Raw genomic sequence first — 18,286 nt, forward strand, 5'->3', positions numbered from 1 at the left:
GTGAAAATAAAACAATTTCCCAGAGCCAAAATGACATCTTGACAATGTTGGTTTTGTCCAACCAAAAGTCCAAACCTCAACATTATTACTAATACATAACAATCTTTAACATTATTATTATTATAAAGTGAAAAGCATCAAATCTTCACATTTGCTAATTTACATGAAAAATGATCTAAAAACCCTCAAAATAGTTGCCAATTAATTTTCTGTTATTCGACCAGCTGATTAATCAACTAATCACTTACTTGGATATATTCACAGGTACAGTAGTTTTATTAAAAACAAAACATCACATTTCATAAACTCTTAAAATGTAAAATGCAGTGAAGTATAATGGACAATATTTCCCTCTGAGTGGAGTTGAAGTATAAAGTGGCATGAAAATGTGCACTTAAGTAAATGTACTTAGTTACCTTCCACCACTGTGTTCAATAACATTAGTCTTCATGTGTAGGAAGCTTTTTAATTATTCTGCTCTTAAAAGATAGTCACAGAAGAGGTGTCGGACCTCCTCAGCATGACTTTGGTCAATGCTGGTTGAGGGGAGCTGCTTGTGGCTGGGCTGAGGGCTCTCTGCCGCGGCCACCTCCACCTGCCACTCCGCCTTGAAGGTGTCCCCGTGGGACTCGCACACGTTGTGTAGAAGGCAGCAAGCTAGAATCATGGTGGGCACCACGTCCAGTCCACAGTCGTTCCTCTTGCTCAGACACTGCCAGCGTGCCCTCAGCCTTAGCAGAGCCTCCTCAGATACACGCAGCGCTCTGGTGAGCCGCCGATTAAAGAGCCGCTGTGGCTCGGTCAGCGCTGTGTGACTGGTCCTCCTGCCCTTTTCCTCAGGATAGGCCTTCATTAGCCAGCTCTGGAGAGGGTAGCATGCCTCTCCCAGCAGCACATACCTAGACACAACAGACGGTTTTCAGTCAGTTACAGCACACACCTGCAGATTTCCTAAAATGCTGTTTCAACGTCGACAGATGAGTGACTGGATTAAGACCTTATAAAGATTTACTTCTTTCCTCAAGGTGGAAATGTGCCTACATTGTCCTTGAAGGAATACTTCACCCACCAAAATGACCATTTGTATTGCAGTTACTTGCCCTGCGTTGCCTGGACTTCTTGAATCCTTATTCTACGGTGAATGAAGAATAACAAAAACGGGAAAGCCTGTACAAGTGTGACACTGTTTATGCAAAAGTGTTACATAGTAAGGTTTTAGCAATGTTTTTGGGAAGTAGTGAGCGTACGTCTGGATGAAGAGAGATTGTAAAGAGATGTATCGATATAGTTTTGCTGTTGTTACACGCGGCCTCCATTTACTTCAGTTCATCAAGAGTTTTCTCAGCTTTTTAAATCTTCGTTCACCGTGTAGGCAATGCGAGAAAAGGTTGTCATGCTGTTGACTTCAACTTTACCGGAGTGGTTTTCCCATGAAGATAGGTGGCAGGGCAGGCGACAGTCCGCCCTCTGCAGTAGTAGCCCACAGCGATGAGTTCTGGAAGATGTCAACTGGGTCCGTCCCACCTGGGAAACTGGCACATACATCCCAGAATTGCCCCCGGCCACTAACAGCCACCTCAAACACCAAAGAGACAGAAAGAGGCACTAAGTCTACATCTGGAAACAAGCGAACATGTATTTTCAGCAGCAGATATGGGAACACTCTCTACCTGAGACAGCACTGAGAGCCAGCCAGCGGGGTTGGCATAGTCAGACGCGTTGTTTGATGGCGTGATGATGGCTGTGTGGAGCGTTGCTATGGCAGCGACGCAGTGAGGGAAGCCCCAATTGGACAGGAAGAGCTGGGCTGAATCCTCCAGCTCCTGCTCACTGGGGGAGCGCAGGTAGATAGAGCTGAGGAGCGCCACGATGGCGTGACACATGTCCCTAACACACCTGCACACGGTGGATTTCCCCACACCAAACAGAGTGCTGATGGTGCGGTATTCAATGTTCGACGCCAGGCGCCACAGAGCAACTGCTACGCGTTTTTCCACCGGCAGCGCCAGCCTGAAGCTGGTGTCCTGGCGAGCCAGACGGGGCCTCAGCTTGTCACAGAGGTAGAAGAACGTCTCCCGGCTCATACGGAACTTATCCAGCCAATCAGATGGCTGGAATTCTGTCATCACCACCCGCTCCCACCAATCAGTGTTTGTGGTGGTGGTCCAAGGTCGTGTGCGGATGCGGACGTTGGAGCGGATACCTCCTGCGATCATCATCTGGGGAGAAGAAGATTAATAATAGAAATAAAGATTTTCTTTTAATTAATTCACTGATCATTAACATGCTAATCACAACTCTTACACAATGTTGTTAAAACCACTGATTCAGGATCCACTGAGACTATCATTTATTCATTCTTTAGTGCAGTAGAAGTGTTTGGAAGTATCTATCTGCTTTTTTAATTTGCTTTGTGTCTTAAAAAGGAAAATGTGTTTTTGGGTTATTTGACAACAGCAAGAAATATAAGTACAAATTCTTGAAGCCACATTTTGTATCAATACATCAACAATAACTTTTTTTCCTGCTCTAGTTGGGGAAATTAAAAACTACATCTCTATTATTATACTCTATTAAATATTTCTGCAACAATTTGATAACCTGAGAGGAGCAGAAAATATTGATATTTAAAAAAAAAAAAATTCTGTTTCATTATTTATACTTATTTTATCATCATCATCTTTATTAATGATTTTTAATGTATATTTATATCGTTGTATACTTATAACACTTTACCGTTGATCCTTATGACGTATCATTTATTTTGACTTTATTATATTATAAATATGTCTTGATTTATTTATCTCCGATTTCAGGTTCTCAATTCTCTGTTTTATATTACTGCAAATTCAATATTTTTGGGTTTTGAATTTTCTTTACTGTTTTCTCAAATGTTCATAGACCAAACAATTGATTGATTTATGATGAAACTAATTATTAGTTGAAGCTCTATTTAAGTTCTTATTCCAAAAGATATTGCACATTTTTGTGATCTGTGAAAAACAATGTGGGCGGGTCTCTTTTTTTTATTAAAATGAATAAATCTCACATAAAATTGTATTTTTAATATTCACAAATATGTTTGGATATTTTAGTGTTGCAGGATAATGTCAAAGCTGGTATGGCATGTAGCCTTATATACAGCCATATTTATATGCATGACCGTGATCATAGTGGGATAGAGAGAGGGAAGGACTGACCATGAGCATCCTCCTCTGTCTCTGGAAGAAGTACTGCCGATGTCTGATGCGTCTTTGAATCTCGTTGCGTCTCTGAATGTTTGCGTTGTTTAAGTCTCTCCTGCGCTTCAGCAGCATGTAACTCATCAGGAACATGAAGGGCCGCAGCTGCTCCTCTTCCTCCATTTTGACAAATGTAAACCGGGACACAGCACGCGAGGCATTACGTTAGGGTGATGACAGCAATGTGATGCATATACGCGGCTCAGGTGTTGTTGCAGGTAACACTACTGTCATTTCACCATTAACTGCAAACTAGTGTACTTCCGCTGTCTTCCTGTTTGTGTCGGACTGTGAACCCGGGTGGTGCTGCCATCTAGTGGCTGCAACTAAGTAGGTTTGTCAATGCCAATATATTATGACCATTACTCTGTGATACACGGTGATTATTTTAAATACTTTAAATTGTGATGCAAAATTGCTACATCATGTCATTTTTTAAAGACTGTTTGCCAATAGCCGTATGCAATAGACAGTAATTAAGTAATTCTTAAATAATGTTTTAATGGTCTCTCTGGATTGTGTCTATTTACTCCCAGAGTGTCCAAAGACAAACGACACGTCTATGAATTATTACAATTCAATTTCAGTTAGTGCAATAATACACTTTTTAACCTAATTTAATCAAGCTTACAGATTTCTAGAAATATTCTGACCTGCAAATAAGGAACAACTAAAAGCTATAATGTTTTAATTATCTTACAGGATATACATATGTTCTTCAGTACCTTACTCTTTTTTAGACTTTCTGAAGTTGGCTCGGTCACTTTTAGCTCGACCGAAGAGCTTCTTCTCCTTCTTTTATGATTATTGCCGGGGAAGAATGATGGCCTCCTCTGTTTATCCTTGCTCTTGGACCTTTGTCTGATGGATCGCTCATGCATCAGTGAGTCCAGAGTAAGGAGAAGAGAATTAAAAAGGTATTTTATTTATTTATTATCGCTCTTATCTTTGTTTCTCTCACCTTCAACTCTGTCTGTAAATGTCTTTCTTTGCTCAGATTTGTCAGTGTTTGAGAAATCTATGATGTGGGCCCTTTCTTTGCATTCTCTGTAATGGCAGACTTGAGATGAGAAGTTCAAATAAATAAGTGAAATAAGTGAATATAACCCGTTGATTCCCCAAAATGTATTCGGCTACAATGCCTTTATCCAGATAGCATATGAGAGTGGCTCCTGTCAAACTGCCAGCTGTTGTAGAGCAATAGAAACACTTATAATGCATTACAACATCACAAACTACAGCATCCAGGAGGACACAGAGTTCATAATCAACAGCCCTCTCAACAAGGACGGAGCATTTATCACAGGGTTGTTGTATTTTATTGCAAGTGTTACTTTCTAATCTGAGCATTTCACGGCTAAGGCTGAACAATAATGGAAACTGTCAGGATCAATACTGATCTAGAAGAATACCCTTAGTCTATGAAAGGAACTCCTTGTCTTTCACACAGCAGATGTCGATTTCCCATCTCTTCCACTTTATTAAGTTCAATAACAGACATCAAACAATATGTTTTACAATTAGTGTTATCTTCCAAACAATGGAAATATAGGGTTTAGTGTCATTCTTGAGAGGAGGTAATATCTCTGAGTGTAGATTAGAGGTGAGAGGAGGTACACAGAAGGTCATTATTTACTGTAGGATACACTTGAGATTGTTTTACATTCATAAACTATGGAGGAAACAGACAAGAAACTTAGGACACCACTTTCACTCGAGTGATGAAGAGCTCTGCTGCTGCGTTCTCAAACTCCTTTGCGTCCATATTACCACCGGGGCCCCGTGTCTGTGCTCCAGCCATGGCCTGACCAAGCTTGTATGGAGAGATCTTGGCACTGGCCTCCAGGTAACGTATAGCTTTCACGTTAGCCTCCAGACAGGGATTAGCTTTAGTATTGGCGTTAACACAGCAGTTTGCCTCAGAGCCTTGGGAAGTCTCCAGGGCTTCCTTTAAGGTGCCCAGCACGGCGAGGCCCAGTGTCCGCGATGCAGGCCCGTCATCCGGACAGCACACCTCAGCGTAAAGCCTCTGAGCCTGCCGGATGTAGTCTGAGAACACTGCACATGTGAGCACACCGTGACGGAAGACATCATAAGGGACGGCCTCATGATCTTGGCAATGGAGGCGTCGGAGAAGCGGGGCGGAGGTGGAAGCGGGGACTCCACCTTCACTGCACAGGCACTGCAGAGTCTGTGTGTAGAGGCCTCCTCTCACCCCTCCTCCTCCTCCTCCTCCTCCTCCTCCTCCTCCTCCTCCTCCTTCTGTCGGGCTGTCGGTACAGGAGCCATCAGGGCCTTCAGGGACCTCACCTGAACGTCTGCGGGGACCAGTGAGGTTCAAAAGGTCGTAGGCCACACGGACGTTGTTGCTGAAGGCAGATCTAGGTTTGATGAAAGAAATGGGATAAAAGATAAGACAACAACATAAGATTAAAAAAACAATAGAGTAGGTGAACTGACCCTAAATACACAATCACCCAGAAAGAAAATGTGCTTAAACAGACAGTCTACCAGACATCCAGGAGTGCCAAGCATGAATAACTGATTCATTTAAATGTCTAAGTTAGCACAGTAAGAGAATATGTGAGGGTCTGATCGTAATATTTGGTTCATTAGGAAAAAGTCATGTCTAAGAAGTCTGGTTTAGGATCTGCCCACACCTCTGGGAGTGGTGCGCCAGCCGCAGGTGCCACAGCGCCCGGTTGAGATGCTGCTGCTCCTGCGCACCTGCGCTCAGCGACCCGTTGTTCATCTGATCCCCATCGCCGCATCCAGCTGTACCGGTCTCTGTCACGGAGGCGAGGTTGCAGAAGTGGTCGGCCAGGAACCCGATGGGATCGTCCGATTTAGCCTCCACCATCTTCAGGATGGCACCGCGGAGCAGCTCTCCTACCCCAGCCTGCAACAGAAACTCCTTGTCGCTGTCCGATTTGGTGGCTTTGCCATCGGGCATCCCTGGAGGAGTAGCCACGGACCGGCGCTTCTCCTTTTCCGCCATAGCTGATGACGTCCCGTGTCGCAGCAACGGCAGCGGAAGTGATTTAATACCGGTCGAGAGACAGGAAACGGACCCGTTTAAATCGGTTTATATTTGTGATCCATATTGCAAGAAAAAGTGGCAAAATGATCCGATTATTTACAACAGCCGGAAGCCCCAAAATAGGAGATTTGTCTACGAAATCACTCCGCTCTGTCCGTCTGGTTGCTAGGGACGCGTCAAATAGTCCGTGCAGGGGCATGCGTAGGGATTCCTGATATATCAAGGCGCCGGGTCCCTATAAATTCTCATTTCTTTCACCGGATATGCCTATGGATTTTATTTGCTAAAATACTAGCTGGACCCGATTTTGCTGTGAAGTAAAACACCTTAATTTAGGAATAAGCATAACACAAAACACACATTTACAATTAAATTACCAAAATGTCACAGCATTTGGCTCCAGCTTTGTCCCAGGTACTCAACCATAACCCACCTGGATATTTTGTAGGCCTTCTCTACCTTTTATACTACCAGCAATAGCTCCATATGTGCATTAGAGCGGGGGATCATTGGACATTTTTTGATACTAGTGCTGATACAATACCAATATACCAACTACTACTACTTTTCGCACTTTTGACAATGAGGTATATGTAAAAGTTAAAGTCCTTAAATGTGTCTAAATACAAGCAGAAACTTACCTAAATATAATACCATTGAAATGTGGCTTTGTTTATTTAAATTCAGTCCCAGCTTGACAGTTTGAAACTCCACCCCAATTTAGACAAAACCAAATAACTATTGGGGTTTAACACCCAGCTGTATTAAATTAGTTTGACATGGTCAACCAGGTTTCTTTCATCTGGTGTGTCATGTACTGGCTTTTACAACAACGGCTATTATCCATTCATGCAAATAAAGCACATTTCACCTGGAGAGATGGCTCAAGAGGAGGAAAGGTACATTTAAAAAGATAAACACAAAAATGAATGCCTCAGAAATGTCAAGTATAAACAATATTTGAAGGTTTATTGTAAATAAAACAGCCCAGGTTACTGTTAAACAAAATAGTCATAACTGCATCCATGTTTTCTGTAACTCATCTTCAAACAAAGAATATGGATGGCTACGGAAAGTCAGTGATAAACAACAACAAAATACAGTAAGTTAGGAAGACGCCCCTCAGTCATTAAACAACAAATACAGCATTTATCAATGACACTTTTTCACAGCTGCACAATTGAGATCACATTTTCTTGTTTAAACATAAGGACCTATTGCTAAGAACTTTACAGTACAATTGTATTTTGTTTACATATGCATTAAACACAGAACACTACTTGAATAAAAAGGCAAGCAAATAAAGTGCATTTACTTTTTTAAATATTCAATACATGGTTAATTCTGAATAAAACAAAAAAACAGGGAAATATTTTTTAATAAAATAGTCTGCTTTGAACATTGTTACGCTGTGTGGAGATTCATGTAGGCCTCTGTTGATGCTCAGTGCCTGTAGAGGACAACTGCCTGCAAATATAAATGTTGCAGCACTATGCCATTCTTCACTGAATACCTAAAAGTTAAGTCTATTTTAAAAAGGTGTTAAACCGATGTTGTTCTTTTTATAAATGATAGATTAATCCAGTTTATTAAGTTGCAGTTCCATATTGGGCTGTAGTGTGGTATTTGCAGTCATAATTCATCATTCACGTGCATGGATACCATTTGTTTGCGGCACGTGTACACCATTGGTATGGACAACTTTTTTTGAAGCAGCCCCATTGTCAGCGATGTAGGTGTTGTATGGAGACAGGAAGTTTCTCTGCAGCTTGTGCTCCAGCAGCATGTGGTTCTGAGGAGGAAGGCTGAGACACGCTCTGAAAAAGACAGGGAGGGAGACATGTCAACTTGTCACTAAGTAAAATCTGTGCATTAGGTATATAAGCACCCAATAATGTAACCATTTCCTGAAAATGTAATAACGCTTGAAAAAAAAAAAAGCTAACAAAATGCATTAAACCCCAATAATGAAATAACTTGACACTTCGTTTAATAACAATCACTGTTGTTGAGTTCATGGAGGTTAAGTCAACAGTTTTGCTTTCGTCGCTCGCTTGTCGTCTTCCTGTCTAATGGACGAACAACCAATCAGCAGGCAGAATGGGCGGGTTTGCTTCCCATTGATAGGGATTTTATTTGAATGCATCTATGCCTGATAACAATGTACCTATGCCATCTGCTGTAAATTTCAAATTCTACAAAAAGGCCTAGAGTTGAGTTGAGGGTAGAAAGGCCGGATTGGTACAAATGTTATTGCAATATTGGCATCAAGTTATTCAGCATTTAGTTTACTTCAAGCCTTAAAAGTTCATTATTCTGTTGAATGTACAATGTGCGATCTTTGGGGAAAATGTGTGGTAATGAAATCTAGGTAAAGAAACCAAAGCCATGTCCATACCTCAGGATGTTTATTATGCTGGCCCTCTGGCGGAAGAAGGCGTTGATGACCGGGGACCCTGATGGGACCAGGGGGGCCTTACAGAGGAAGGAGAGCAGTGCTAAGACACTGTGGAAGGACTGGAAGTCCTTCTCCCCCTGGGGTTGGACAGTCACACGCTGACAGAGCTCCGTCAGGATCACCAGGTCCAGGATGATTGGGCTGGCTAGAAGAGAGTCCTGTTGCACAGAAAGAAACATTAGGTGGTGTAACGATGTAATGGAGGGGGGAGGGAATGTTTATAGACATTTATTTTTCTTGCAATAAATTAACAGAAATGCAGGAAATGTATTTAGCAGATTGTTCTTTGTTGTTGTTCTTTACACTACCACTAGGGGTCACCAAATCAAAACCTTTTGAAGTCTACACACTGGCTTTGATGCATACTACACTGATGCACTGTTGTTGGATCCATGAGCAAACCACTTAAGATGTACTTTAGTTGACCATAAATTCAGCATTTATTTTATAGGAAAGTTCAATTAAAATGCACAAAATATATAAATATGTTTTCTACTTAAAGCCACTGATGTTTAGCATCTTTGGGGTTGTTGTTTGTAGAGAAATGGGACAACTGGTGCAGTCGAACTGTTTTTCAGCCAGAATAGATATTATTTTGTGTGTAGGGAATGGTGGTGGACTAAAGCAGCCGGGCCAGTGAAACATGAAATAACTGTCGCAATGACCTGAAGACGTCTCTTTAAATGAGCTCCAATACTCGTTAAGGATTAACAGTAAGCTGTGGCACTCCTGAGCCTCCGCCTCCATAACTACGGTCAGATAAAGAAGAATAGCTCTGAACGTTGTGTTTAGCAAGCAATTAGCAGTTTGAACTCTCACATTGGAAATTGCTCTAATATGCGAGACTTGACTTTGTCAGTTACGTGTTTTACAGAAACAGATTTAGTGACCACTGACCTCACAGGTGTTGTGCATTGCAATAGTGTTGGTCCCTCCCATCATTATTTCAGAAGTGTATTCATCCATGGCACGCTTACTGTCTCCCACACAGGGGACATACTTAATCACCACCTGAAATAACAGACAGTTAATAAGTCTGACCAGTTGTTTTCAGTGAACCTTCACATGGAGCTCATTATCTTCCTGTGTCTGAGTCACTCACACAATGGTCAGGATTTTCTCCAGGCCGGTACAAGATGGGGTTTGACTTCACCATGTCATCCACCACGTTGCTCTTGGAGATCTCTTTGGAGCGGAACTGCGCCGGAGCCGACAGGTTCTTCCCGTCGTTGTTACCGAGGTGATTGTAGCTGACAATGGAGGTCGGCTGCCCACGGGGGGGGGGGGAGAGAGGAACTTATTAAACTGTCTTTGTTCAGAAAATACATTGTAGTCAGTTATAGGCTGCCATCTTATGTTCCGCTAGGACAATTACACTGGTGCTCTTCCTCAGGCTTCTTCCTCTTATTTTCCCCGTTATGGTTATCCTTAAAACCGACCGAGGGTCTTAGGACAGAGGGTGTTGTATGCTGTGTAGACGTTAACCTCTTACAGTGTGGGCGAATTTACCCAAAAATACCTACAAACGACATACCCAAAGGAAATTGAAAGCTGCTCTTCAACCAGTCGCACCAGATGCATGACGAGATGAGATGAGTTAACTCTCTTATTGTTCTTGCAAAAAACAGTGAAGAATCACCCCAAGTGCTTCTGGCTCTGAGTAATAGTGGTCTGAATATACTAAATTTGAAGAAAATACACTCGGCCTGAATTTGTTTGTTGAAAAAGATGTCTGAAGATGGTACAGCTGGTAGTGCCGAGCTGAAACACACAACAACATATTAGACAGGTTTTTCTAAGAGTAACACCAGGCGTTCACAAGCTGTACATTTAGATATATTTATTAATAAAATATTATTTGTATTGCTCATAAATAACTATTATATACCCATATTCCCTGTTAGTAGTAATGACACAGTAAGTGAAGTATAAACACATTTCTTTCTATTATTTGTGTTTTTTTGCCACTTCCTTATCAAGTTGACACTCATTGGCTCATGAAGGTTGTAGATAACACATGGAAGCTCCGATTGGCTCAAATGAAGTGTCAATCTAACGCTAAGAGTCCGCCCTACATTCAAGAAGCGCCTGAACACTCGACAAATTAAGTTTTGACAGTTTATGATCACAAAATGTTACAAATCGATCAGATGATTTCACAAGATTGCAACAGCTGTTCATGGGCTTTTATCGATGCGACGATGTTCACGGTGGATATCTTTGTACCGGAAACGATCGTTTGGAACTTTGGCAATGACACAGGAGTGCGTTTTTTGGATTATTATGAGGCTTCATAGGTGAGTTGGCTCAAAGTTATGATTTTGAGTGTGCTTGCTAGTTTGAGGAGCTGATTGTACCCGCTGTTGTGATTTTTTATCTCAAAATCTAAATAGACGAGATTCTAAGCTTTCTAAAAAAATATATGACATGGGTACCACATCCAGCACGATGGACTGTACACAACACATGGAGCGGGCTGAGCACACGGGAAGAGGACCAGTATAATTTCCTGATAAAGAAAATGACAAAAGATGATCATTTAATCATGTTAATGGATTAATACTGTTCATTCTGGTCTTAGATCGGAAATATCATTCTCAAATCATCAACCTCTTATTTCAGTGTTTTCTTGTATATTATAACCATATAATAGCAGCGAGTGTGATTAGTATAAGACTATTACTTCATCAGCTCCCCTTCCTTCGATCTGTGCATCTCACCTTGATACCAGAGCTGACCAGAAAGTCCACCAGCACTGACTTGATCTTGGTCTGACCTGATTTGAAGTCATCTCCCCCGATGAACACGCCTTTCTGCACGGCCAGCTCTATGGCTCCTGGTACAAAAGTGTTCTGTGGAGAGCCGTTGATGTAGGCGCAATCCTCCAGTATACTGGCCACTGCAAACAGAGTGGAGGGAGAAACCTCTGCTCCAGTCTAATGATGTAATAAAAAAATTGAAATATATATATTTTTAAAAAGACTAACATCATCACAGCGTGCACTCACAAGGCGTACATTTCCCCTGGGACTCTCTTCACATCATCTGTCTCATCAACTCTATTGTTGACTTCATGCCTATCTAAAATTGAGCGATTTGCTGAAGATCACAAGTCTGTGAAATAGACTATTATCGTTGCTGACAGCAGTACAAGCACTCTGAAGACAGGAGATAAAATATAAACTCACCCATGAGGGGCAAATCATAATTTCCTTCCCCTGATCCGATATAAAAAAGGAATAGCTGACTCATTATGGAATTTCATCAACAAATCCACAGTGAAGCTAATCTTCTCATCCTCTAAGCTTTAATTAATCACTAAATGTGATGGAGGATTACTGTTTGGTCGTCGGCATTAGGAGGAAATTAAAGTTGAAATCATGACTACCGGCCACCATCACAATTTAGGTTGGTTTCTAGGACAATTTTAACTTAATCTCGACTGAAACCAATTTAAGGATTTGTGCCTTTAGAAGTTTACACATTAAGTTTTATGAATCTGGAAGTTTTCTAACCAAACTGTGTTCGTGACTCCGGCTCTCACCTGAATTGCGGCAAGCAGGTTCTGTGCAGTGTCGTTGACCCCCGGTATGATATCACAGAAGCGCTCTGTGTTGGCGGTCCACAGAACAATGACCTTGTCCACACCACTCGACTGACGGAAGTCCCTAATGTCAGCTCGGATCTGCTCCACCTGGAAAAACCATTTACTCTTATAGTCAGAATATAAACAACATATGAAACACCACAATCCAAAGCGAAATACATATATTGAGAAGAGATTCCAGTCCTCTTTAGGACGCTTTCACAACTCACCGGTTTGGTTCGGTTAAATCAAACTTTTAAGGTCGGATTGCGAAGTTAGAACAGGTTCATTTGAGCTGGTGTTAAAGCCGTCAAGCGAACCCTGGTGCGGATTAAACAAACAAAACGAGACCGCCTGAGATGCTGGGTCTCAATCAGTGTGAAAGCAATTGATCTGTACAAGGCCATGTATAACCTATTCATGTGAAGCAACACACAAACGTCAGCGCATGCATTCGCCCTGATTTACAGCTCGAAAGCTGTTAAAACTGCTGTGCTTCTATCCCGCTCTATGTACTTTGCCAGTTCATTAGGTCCATTAAAAAGTGTTTGACAGCAATCCCACAGTCATCAGCCCCAAATCATTACAAGATGCCTCATGCTGCGGCTTTTGTAGCCTAGAGCCCCGTCTCTACCAACTCTTAGTTATTAATAATATTCATAACAACACTAATGACGCCTATAATCAGTTACTTCTTCGTCACACCAAAGAGCAGATTTTCCAACGTGGGTGCTGATGACTGTCCAATCAACGACTTACCCGTCAGTCTGTATCACTTCATGTTTACTCCTCTTGGTTCGTTTTCAAAAAGTAACTGTGAACAGGAACCAGAACTACAACGCACCAACGTTATATTTTTCTCCCCCTTGGTCTGGACCACACTACAAGTGTGAAAGCTCCCCTTAAATCTGATGGTCACTAGAACAATCATCACCTGCTCCGCCATGGTCCCGGTGAGGACGTTGTCCGCACGACTCTCCTGGTTTGCGGCGATGAAGTCCGGGATGTAGATGGTGGGTCTGGGTTTCATGCCACTCATGTGTGGTCGCAGCTGCTCTTGTAGTGACCAGTCAAACACCTGAGCTCTGTCCATTGCACTGCCAAGATCCATTGAAGAAATATCCCAACCTAAAAAACACAACATTTTACAGAACTAAAAAAAGGTCTTATAATAGCAGCTCTACAAATATCTTGCCCTGTAAAGCTCTTCTACAAGTAGTCACATCCACAGGTCACATGTCAGACCTTGAGCTGACTGTCTGAAATTGTCCATACCATCAAAGACTATATCATTGGGTTGCACCATGGGTAGGATGTCACGGAGAGGCACGTTGACCTCGCCCTCAGACCCTGATCCCAGACAAATAGTAGACGACTGCAGGAGGGACCCAAAGTAGTTTGCTTCCTAAAGAATGTGAGAGAGAAAAACACTGATTAAATTCCCTCCCAGGTCTTTTTTTTAACTGAGTTTAAGGTTTATTACAAGTGTATTAAATCCTTTGAACCAGAGAAAAATGGCCACAATGGAAATCACAGGAACTAGCTCATAGAGGCAAGAATGTATGCCCATATAAGGGGAAATCCCAAGACCAGAGTAAGTTAAGCTCTTAACACTCTATTGAACATGTCAGCATAACCATCTTATAATGAGAGACAGAGGGCTATATTTATAAAATAGAACAAGAAGTTTCTCTATTAGCGCCCTACGGTTTCAAATCACATTATAGTCTGGTTATAAAGAGTTCATTCACCATCTTCTTTGTTGAAAAAAAGAATCATTGTGATGTTTGCATGTCTGCAACGCTACAAATGTATGCTTTATAGCAGTGGTTGAATTCATTTCAGTACGTTACGTAATCAAAGTTAGGTTTGTTACCGTCAAAGTGAAGTGATTTGATATTTAACAGTGCTCCTACAGCTTAAGGCAAATTAGATTTAATACTTCAATTTGCAAATCGGAATTAAATTTAAGACTAATTTTACGCACAACTTTTCTGCGTGACGTTAATGCGAGAGGCACTTTTATTAAATTAGTTAAAAAAACAAAGATTGATAAAATCCTACTTCCCATGTCTAACATTTGTATGACTTTAGAAAGATTGATTAAAGACATTTTAATACCAATTAAGGCCTAATTTTTAGATTAATGAATTCAATGCCTTTTAAGACTTTAAGTAGCCGCGGTGGAATCCCGTTTTATATTAATTAACTAATAATTAATTAAAATCTCAAATAAGTCAAATTTTAAGTCCATGTCAGTTTTTCTCTCCACACTTCACTGAAATGAATGCAAGCAGCTGATTCACCCTCAGTACGAGTACAGACGTGTTTGTTTCACTCACCATCACTCCCGTCTTGGTTCTCCAAGTGAGACCCAGCTTGTTGGCCAGTACAGCTGCTGTGACTGTGGTCCCGTTGTTACCTCCCCATCCCACCAGCATCACACCCAGCCGGGGCACACGCGTCTCTGTGCAAAATGTCATCTCGGTGGTTTGGGGGGTCACCTGTTTCCCAATATGGAGAAAAATTACAGGGAGCCTGTACAGCTGCCAAACACAGATGGATGTGTGCACACAGACATGTCAGAAAGGCCCACTTACTGTGATTGTGTTCCCCTCTCTGTGAACTGATGTGGTGTGGTAGGAATACTGAGACACAATGTGTCCATCTGTGTACTTCACATTAGGGCTGTTGATATGAATGTTGACAGGCATGGCTGCAGAGTCTACAAAGAGAGAAACAAAGAGAATGTGTACATATATTTTAAATGCGTGTATATATTTTTCACCATGGGAACTAAAAACAGATTTAAAAAATAAAAGCATACACCATCAAAATGCATATAAAAAGAATTGGAATAACAGATTTGACATTGACATCTCGGTACAGTAAATATAACAAATATTTGGTTAAATACTATTAACAAATTTCGATATGCTTGTATGCAACATACATGTTATAACAAGTCTACTTTATGATGGTAAATAAAACTATTTATTATTATGTATATGCAATTGAAATGCAATTTCTGCAGTTAACTGGGAGCAGTCTTTCTTGGTTGTCTTGTAATACATGAATACAACTCGTTACATCCTTACTTTAAATATGCATCATAACAGCTGCAAAGCCTATACCCTCTGAAGCCTAAAACAGGGGTTCTCAACGGGGGCGGTAGCAGCAAGCAATATTTTAGAAAGGGGGGCGTTCAAATGTTTTTGGGAGAGTTTGTTTTATAGCAGGGGTGGGGAACTTCCGGCCCGTGAGACAGTTTGATCCGATTATTTCTTTGTGGAAGTAAAAGGCCAGTGTGCCTAGTTTACGGTGATGAAAAAGCACATTACAGCACGAAACATCCCAAACTGCACGAGCTGAAAGGAAGCGTGCGTTTGGATAAAGTTAACCCTCTTCGGTGGAGTTTGGGTGCCCAACATGCAGCTCTCTGCAGAGCGTAACGTAAAAACCCGGAAAGATAAAGCAGAAAGATAGATGGATGAAAAGGCTGCTTTTTTTTTGCACAGCATGAAAGAAATATGAAATTAATGGGATGAGTCTACAATTTTTTAGCAGGTTATGAGTTCAATAATTAGTATGGCCCTCGAAGGATTTCCCCCACCCCCGTTGTATAGGCTCTGCTATGTTAAATCTGGAGATTTAAAAAAAAAAAGCACCCTGAATTGCAGGGTGTTCTGCTGGAGGGAGGGGGGGGGGCAGCGCCTCAGACTAGTTCCTTTGTGCTCGTTTTCCGTTGGAACACTTAAGAGTGCAAAGTGTTTCGCATTTCTGAGCCTGCTGTGTTTAACACCAATTAAAGGGTGAATGTCTGACCCATTTCTGATTGGCTGCTGTCTTTGTCAATAAAGTTTGAATCTAAAACTTCTTACCGTTGCATTTGTTTAACACAGCTGAATTAAATGGCTTGGCAATTGAAGGTAAAAACAACAACAAAATATATTATTATTATTATTATTTAGAAATGTTATTACGCAACTTAAATCTCAGAGAATGAGTTTTTATAATAAAATAATATACTAAATTAATTATATCAATATGTAATATAAATACTGATTGGGCCATCATATTTAATTTGATGGGGGCAGTAAAGGACCTAGATAATGGATAAGGGGGGCGCTGGCCCTAAAAGAAGCTCAATTTAAATTAAATCAGAAGTAGCCCAATTGTGCTGAAACCAGCCCCATCTGTCAACTCAGAGTCCATTTCTTTTTCGCTACTGCCACGCACTTCTAGATGATTTGCGGCAGTCTATTAACTCGTGAGCACAGATTATAAGGATTATGTCGCCCCATACTCACTAAAGTACACAAACCATGTATTTTCCGAATATTCTCACACTAAAACAGCATTTTCAGACGGACAACTCAGGAGAAAATGTACTTTGTTCGAGAACAATGAATCTGACATCTCGGTCTCAGCAACACAAGATCTGGCAACACGGCGCTTTAATGATAGTCAAACTGTTCAGATAACATCAACTGACTAATATTATTAAGGCTAAATATGTTTGTTAGCTTTGAAAACATATAATCTAAGATATAAATACGCCATACCACGCGCATCAGAAGTGCATATAGGCCTACTCATACGCCACTGGTAAATGCGTCATCTTTGGTCTGAGAGCATGTTAGGTCTTCTGTACTCCTTCATGCTTCCCTTACTGACACAACTGTTCTCAGCAATTGCTGTCAGACCATCTTGGACTATTTCTGTACATTTAAAACAAACGGAGAAACAGATCACACATGAATGACTTGCTCATATGAACACAAACTAAACCCGGAAACATCCTCACCTCTCCTCACTTCGACTTGAAAGATGACTGTAAATTACTTCGCTTAAAAGGAAGCCGGTGTGTGTGTCGCTGAACTTCAAAACGGAAATGTCTGGTAGTACCTGTCGATTGCCTGTTGTCCGACTGAATACAAATGATTATCCTCTCTTCCACCGGCACTGGTTCGACGTATTCAACTCACTTGCCAATCAGAGAGCCTTTTATAATCCGAGAGGCTCCAGACAAAAAAAGCCAATGGCTGGGTCTCTGACGAACTAAATTCCCTCTGGGGTGGGACGGCAGCAAATATATGACTCAACGGAGAATTTGTATTATGTATTATACTGAATTACAGGTCGTGGCAGTTTCCTGCCTTTCCAGAATGATGAAGGAAGTCTGTGAGGGATTTCTTAATCACCACACAGTTCAATAGAAGACATAGTTATACTGCTATCATACATTTATACAATCAGTCATCAATATTTGTACCTCTATCTTATGTTATATGGCTGGTGATATCTTATGTTTGGGTTTGGGATAGACCATATTATAATGCAAGTGTTGTACTCTGATCAGCATGCATGTACGTGTTCACAATTAAACTCCAGTTCTTTATTTCTATCTTGAAATGTACACACATTATTATTTGACATATTATAACCAATAGGTTATAGGTTCCAGCACATTGAATCAGAATGTAGTTATTTAAATTAATTACATTTTAATAAAAATTATAGCCATTAGCTATTTGTTTTTGCTCTAATAAGCAGAACAGGTATACAAAAAGGTTGTTTGAGGGGGAAAACAAAAAATGAATTGTCATTTTATCATAGAAGAATATAGATTATCCACTTCTCTCTAAAAACAATATCATTTGTTTTACATCAGTGCTATGCTTTTTTTGTGTGTCAGTTGATGCCAAGAAATAACCTTGCACACCCATGTTGATATCAACAGCATGGACCTAATAGAGATATAGAGATTTCATTTTGGTCAAACAAACAAAATTACTTAACCATTTAATGGAAAAGTTGTAAAGGAGATGGCATGTGCATCTTGGTGACAATATATTAGTAAGTACTCGTCCTTTGCTCAGTATGACGTCAGTATTTCTGCTAGCAGAAGCAAAAAAGTAATTTGATCAGATCGCTGTCAGTTCAGCAAGTTGGACTAA

At 40.9% G+C, this 18,286-nt stretch overlaps 3 protein-coding genes across 4 annotated transcripts; all 3 read right to left on the bottom strand.

The window, feature by feature from the left end:
• Positions 1–227: 227 nt before the first annotated feature.
• Positions 228–3,532, bottom strand: LOC115027450 (protein ANTAGONIST OF LIKE HETEROCHROMATIN PROTEIN 1). The gene is made up of 4 exons (XM_029460789.1): positions 3,201–3,532; positions 1,671–2,219; positions 1,416–1,576; positions 228–899 (listed from the first exon to the last, which is right to left on the bottom strand). The coding sequence occupies exons 1-4, from the start codon at positions 3,363–3,365 to the stop codon at positions 470–472; spliced, it is 1,305 nt and encodes a 434-aa protein (XP_029316649.1). The 5' UTR covers positions 3,366–3,532; the 3' UTR covers positions 228–469.
• An 850-nt stretch (positions 3,533–4,382) lies between these two features.
• tpgs1 (tubulin polyglutamylase complex subunit 1) lies at positions 4,383–6,479 on the bottom strand. Its single transcript, XM_029460545.1, has 2 exons — positions 5,903–6,479; positions 4,383–5,623 (listed from the first exon to the last, which is right to left on the bottom strand). The coding sequence occupies exons 1-2, from the start codon at positions 6,238–6,240 to the stop codon at positions 4,939–4,941; spliced, it is 1,023 nt and encodes a 340-aa protein (XP_029316405.1). The 5' UTR covers positions 6,241–6,479; the 3' UTR covers positions 4,383–4,938.
• A 746-nt stretch (positions 6,480–7,225) lies between these two features.
• On the bottom strand, positions 7,226–17,388 carry LOC115027305 (inositol-3-phosphate synthase 1-A-like). 2 transcript variants are annotated; one of them, XM_029460543.1, is made up of 11 exons: positions 17,134–17,388; positions 14,927–15,051; positions 14,669–14,830; positions 13,602–13,731; positions 13,261–13,454; positions 12,285–12,434; positions 11,461–11,676; positions 9,843–10,007; positions 9,638–9,751; positions 8,681–8,898; positions 7,226–8,099 (listed from the first exon to the last, which is right to left on the bottom strand). In XM_029460543.1, exons 2-11 carry the CDS (start codon positions 15,038–15,040, stop codon positions 7,925–7,927), a joined length of 1,638 nt encoding a protein of 545 aa, XP_029316403.1. In that variant the 5' UTR covers positions 15,041–15,051; positions 17,134–17,388; the 3' UTR covers positions 7,226–7,924. The 2 variants fall into 2 exon arrangements, with proteins under 2 accessions (XP_029316403.1, XP_029316404.1); XM_029460544.1 differs by having other exon boundaries at positions 17,235–17,386.
• Between the last annotated feature and the right edge of the window lie 898 nt (positions 17,389–18,286).

The sequence above is a fragment of the Cottoperca gobio genome, chromosome 22 (genome assembly GCF_900634415.1).
Source record: "Cottoperca gobio chromosome 22, fCotGob3.1, whole genome shotgun sequence".
Classification (NCBI taxonomy): Eukaryota; Metazoa; Chordata; class Actinopteri; order Perciformes; family Bovichtidae; genus Cottoperca; species Cottoperca gobio.